At 63.8% G+C, this 5,031-nt stretch overlaps 1 protein-coding gene across 1 annotated transcript in view; it reads left to right on the forward strand.

The window, feature by feature from the left end:
• The first annotated feature begins 137 nt into the window (after positions 1 to 137).
• The window catches only part of AAAS (aladin WD repeat nucleoporin), a 6,816-nt gene continuing 1,922 nt past the window's right edge, over positions 138 to 5,031 (forward strand). The window contains exons 1-11 of the mRNA XM_017839726.1: positions 138 to 334; positions 445 to 500; positions 621 to 712; positions 990 to 1,036; positions 1,489 to 1,587; positions 1,898 to 2,077; positions 2,841 to 2,984; positions 3,117 to 3,237; positions 3,478 to 3,602; positions 3,818 to 3,878; positions 4,490 to 4,611. Of these exons, the coding sequence (XP_017695215.1) occupies positions 138 to 334; positions 445 to 500; positions 621 to 712; positions 990 to 1,036; positions 1,489 to 1,587; positions 1,898 to 2,077; positions 2,841 to 2,984; positions 3,117 to 3,237; positions 3,478 to 3,602; positions 3,818 to 3,878; positions 4,490 to 4,611 (1,244 nt within the window). The remainder of the gene's footprint in view (positions 335 to 444; positions 501 to 620; positions 713 to 989; positions 1,037 to 1,488; positions 1,588 to 1,897; positions 2,078 to 2,840; positions 2,985 to 3,116; positions 3,238 to 3,477; positions 3,603 to 3,817; positions 3,879 to 4,489; positions 4,612 to 5,031) is intronic.

Raw genomic sequence — 5,031 nt, forward strand, 5'->3', positions numbered from 1 at the left:
GCCCCCCTGCCTCCCAGAGCTGTGCCAGCCCCCCTCCAGCCTCCTGGGGGGTGACACATTTATCCCACTCAGCTGTGGCTGGAGTTCTGGCCCCTTGTGCTGGGGGGGTCTCCTTGCCCTCCTGTGGCACCCCCTGGATGTCCCTGGTGGTCTCAGGGGTGGTCTCAGGGGTGCTGTGTGCTCAGGGGTGCTGTGGGGGCCCACAGGTGCCCGACCTGCCCGTGCTCAGCCTGCCCAAGGAGCCCCTCAAGGCTCACGGGCGGCAGGAGCCCAGCGCCCGCCCGCCCTTCATCCACCACCGCGAGTCCCTGTGGAAGCGCTGCCTCAGCGCCTGGTGAGTCCTGTCCCCCCCCCCCACACAAAAGTGCCCCCCAAAGTGCCAGGTCTGCCCCTCGGAAGCGGGCAGGGGGTGCTGAAGGGGCTCTGACCCCGCTGTGGCCGCAGGCGCGACGCGGGGCTCTGCGGGGTGCTCCGGGAGGTGGCCAGCGCCGAGGAGGAGGGTGAGTTGTGGCTGCTCCTGGAGATTTCCCGGGATCTCTGGGTCTGTTCCCATTGTGCTGCCCCCACCCCTGCCCCCCGTGGTGCGGGTGGGCGCAGCTGAGGGTGCTTTGCCCCCCCAGGGCTGCGATGGCTGAGGACGGGCTCGAGCCACGTGCTGGCCGTGTGCCGCTGGCTCTCCTCGCTCCACGGATCCCTGTTCCCACACCTCTCCGTGAGTCCTTCCAGGCCTGATCCCTGGGGCTGGGGGAGGCTGGCTGGGGTGGTGGGTGGTCCCTTCCCTGCTGAAAACCCACCAAAACGCTCCTCCCGGCAATGCCCAGCTCCAAACGCTGCTCCTTCCCCCACCAAAGGGAGGGGAATGCTGCCCTAACGCCTTGCCAGGGCCCAAAGTGCTCCAAGAGGGGCCAAAATCCAGGTAGGGGAAGAGGAAAGAAGGGATGGGCACTGGGGTCCTCGCTGCCAGCTCAGTGTTCTGCTCTCCCCTGCAGCTGACCAGTGAGGACATGATTGCAGCCTTCTCCCAGGCCGTGGACTGGTGAGTCCTGTGTGTCCCCAAAGCACCATCTCTGGGGTCTGTGACACCCCCAGAGCTGGGAGAGGGGCAGGGGTACAAGGACAGGAGGGCCCTGTTTGGGTGGGCACGTTAAGGGCAAGTATTTCCCTGCTGGCTCTGGCTGCCCTGGTTTGTGCCCGATGGTCAGAGAGAGGCAAAGCCTCTGATGTGCTGAAATCAGGGTTACACGACATCAGAGACTGCAAAATTCCTCCCAGTTCCCACCCCAGACTGTGGGAACCAGCCCCTCGGCAGAGCCCTGGGAATAATTGCCAGGAATGGGGGAATTTTCCAAGAAAACAGTCCCATCCAGAAGCGAAAAGGGAGTTTTATTTCACTGGGTGCTCTGGGAAGGGCCTTTGCCAGCCTGGGGGGTGCTGGGTGGTGCCAGCACCTCTGCTTGGAGCCTCACCCTACCCTCTCTCTGCCTCCAGGGCTGGATGCCCCGTGCGGGCCTTTGCCTGGCACCCCCACACCAACAAGTTTGCTGTGGCACTTCTGGACGATTCCATCCGGGTCTACAACTCCAACAGGTGGGGCTGGAGCTGCCGCTGCCTCCTGGGATTCGGGGTGCCCTGGTCCTGCTGCCACACTGTGGCTGCCACAAGCCACGGTGCCCTGGGCTTTCCTGCCCACGTGGGCTCACGTTCAGCCCCCCCTGCTCCTTTCCCACCCCTCTTCCTGGAGCACGATCCTGACCGAAGCCTTGGCTTTCCTTTCCCTCCCTGCTCCGTAGCTCTGGGGGCATCCTGGGGGTCCCACAGCCCAAGGGGGGTCCCACAGCCCAAGGGGGCACAGGCAGAGCAATGTTTGGAGCGTCGTTGAGTCTCCTCTCTCCCCCAGGTCTCCCTGCTCCCCCAGGGAATGCCAATCCCTCCTCAGGAGAAGACTGTGCCGGCTGGTCCTGCGGCCCCCTCCGCGCTGCCCTGCTCCAGCCCTCTCTCCCAGCTGGGATTTCTGGCCAGCCCAGGCCCCCTCCTGCCCCAGGGCTGGGCTGGGGGCAGCTCAGGCCAATTGCACCAGGTGTGCTCTGGCTCACTCCGGTGTCACCTGGCTGGGAATTCCTGTCCCCCATTGTCACCTGGCTGGGAATTCCTGTCCCCCCACNCTGTGGCTGCCACAAGCCACGGTGCCCTGGGCTTTCCTGCCCACGTGGGCTCACGTTCAGCCCCCCCTGCTCCTTTCCCACCCCTCTTCCTGGAGCACGATCCTGACCGAAGCCTTGGCTTTCCTTTCCCTCCCTGCTCCGTAGCTCTGGGGGCATCCTGGGGGTCCCACAGCCCAAGGGGGGTCCCACAGCCCAAGGGGGCACAGGCAGAGCAATGTTTGGAGCGTCGTTGAGTCTCCTCTCTCCCCCAGGTCTCCCTGCTCCCCCAGGGAATGCCAATCCCTCCTCAGGAGAAGACTGTGCCGGCTGGTCCTGCGGCCCCCTCCGCGCTGCCCTGCTCCAGCCCTCTCTCCCAGCTGGGATTTCTGGCCAGCCCAGGCCCCCTCCTGCCCCAGGGCTGGGCTGGGGGCAGCTCAGGCCAATTGCACCAGGTGTGCTCTGGCTCACTCCGGTGTCACCTGGCTGGGAATTCCTGTCCCCCATTGTCACCTGGCTGGGAATTCCTGTCCCCCCACACCCCCCCCAGCCTGGGAAGCAGGGCACAGCAGGGCACACCCCCCCTTCCCACTCTGCTTTCCCCCTGCACTGGGCTCAGAGCTGGCAGAGGACACTGGGGCATGGCCCACACGCTCTTGGTCCCGTGTTTTGCCCTTGTCACATGTGTCCCCTCCCCGGCAGTGCCACCGTCCCCTCGCTGAAGCATCGCCTGCAGAGGAACGTGGCCTCCATGGCCTGGAAGCCCCTCTGTGCCTCCATCCTGGCCGTGGCCTGCCAGAGCTGTGTCCTGGTGTGGCACCTGGATCCCACCTCCCTCTCCACCAGGTGACAACCCCTGCACACCCCCCGTCCTGCCATCGGGACCCCCTTTGGGGTTGGCTTTGGGATAAAGCCAGGCAGGTGCCCGTCCTGCCAGCCTGTCCCAACCCTTCCTGGGGGTTTCTCTCTCTGTTCCAGACCGTCATCAGGCTGTGCCCAGGTTCTGTCCTACCCGGGGCACAGCCCTGTCACCAGCCTGGCCTGGGCACCCAGCGGGGAGCGGCTGCTCTCGGCGTCACCGGTCGACACAGCCATGCTGGTGAGGAGCCCTGAGCTGGCTGTGCCTCCCCGGGGGGATGTGGGGACCACAGGCACCCCAGAGGGTCACCCAGGGACAGCTGGGCTGGGCACAGGTGCTGTTCCCACAGAGGGTGGGTCAGGCAGCTCTGAATTTGAACTGGACCTGAAAGCATCGCTCCGTGTCCCCTCATCCAAACACACCCCCTCAACAAGTCGGCGTTCTGGTGTCACTGTTTGCCTTCCTTGTCCCGTCCTCCAGGTGTGGGACGTGTCCACTGAGAACTGTGTCCAGCTGCAGTGGTTTGGGGGTGGTGGTGTCACCTACTTGGCCTGGTCACCCGATGGCAGCAAGGTGCTGGCAGCCACCCCCTCGGCCGTGTTCCGGTGAGCGCCCCGCCTGCCCTGCTCCCCTCGCAGCCCTCGCCCTCCCTTCTGCCCCAAAACTGAGCAGATCTGGATCCTGAGTGTCTTCACTGCTCCCACTCCTGCTGGGGGGGCAAAGGGGCACGGGGGTGGGTGGGTGGGTCTGACCCTGTGGGCTCCTGGAGCAGCAGGATTGGGGCAGATCTCAGGAATTCACCCTGTTCTGTCTCCTGCAGGGTGTGGGAGGCTCAAATGTGGACGTGTGAGCGGTGGCCCACTATCAGAGGACGCTGCCAGGTAGGATGGATTCCTCAGGCAAGGAATCATTTAGGCTGGGAAAGCCCTCTGAGACCGTCGAGTCTCACGTCCCCAAGTGCCACATCCACAGGGCTTTTAAATCCCTCCAGGACTGGGGACTCCCACCCTGCCCTGGGCAGCTGTGCCAGGGCTGGACAGCCCTGGAAATTTTCCCAGTATCCAACCTGAACCTTCCCTGGTGCATCTTGAGGCTGTTTCCTCTTGTCCCATCCCTTGTTCTCTGGGAGCAGATCCTGACCCCTCCCTGGCTCCCCAGAGTTGTGAAGGTCCTCCCTGAGCCCCCTTTTCTCCAGGCTGAGCCCCCCCAGCTGCTCCTCACAAGTTCTCCAGCCCCTTCCCCAGCTCCATTCCCACCTCTGGACACACCCCAGCCCCTCAGTGTCTGTCTCGTAGCCCCAAACTGACCCCAGGATTTGAGGTGCAGACATCACCTCCAGGGGCCTCGGGGACACGTTGGGTGGGTTTTACCAAAAATCCCCCATTCCCAGCTGGCTCCAAAAGATCCCTGACCAGGGGAGGGGCCATCCACAAAGGCCTGAGCTGTCCCTGGACCCACTGGAGTCTCCCTGCAAACCCTTCCTGTGCCACAGACGGGGTGCTGGAGCCCGGACGGCAGCCGACTGCTCTTCACGGTGCTGGGGGAGTCCGTCATCTACTCCTTGTCCTTCTCCGAGTACCGGGGTGAGTCTGCCCGAGCTGGAGCTTCCCAAGGGCTGGGGTGGGGCCCAGGTGATCCCTCACTTCTGGCTGAGGGACCTGGGACATGCAGGGGGGTGTCTTGGGGGTCTCCCAGGGCACGGAATCCCTGGGGTTGGGTTTATCCCCCCTCATGTTGCCTCTCAGTCGTGTGGACACAAAGGGTTTTTGCAGGGGGGCGGGTCCAGGGCCAGCTCAGGGGTTTGTCAGCAGAGGGGCCAGTCCTGGGGGTTGCTGTCCCCGGTCCTCCATCCCAGACATGGGATACCAGCACGTTGCTCTGAGAAATGGATAAATTATGGGAAATCTGGGCAATTCAGTGGGATTTATGGAGCGTTCCCTTCAGGAGATGTCGCGACGGAAAGCTCTAGACACCTCAATGTGAGAATCCAGGAACTTCGTTTATTGAAGATTGACAACAGCTTAATATACACTC

Source organism: Lepidothrix coronata, unplaced genomic scaffold, assembly GCF_001604755.1.
Source record: "Lepidothrix coronata isolate B3197 unplaced genomic scaffold, Lepidothrix_coronata-1.0 Scaffold467, whole genome shotgun sequence".
NCBI lineage: Eukaryota > Metazoa > Chordata > Aves > Passeriformes > Pipridae > Lepidothrix > Lepidothrix coronata.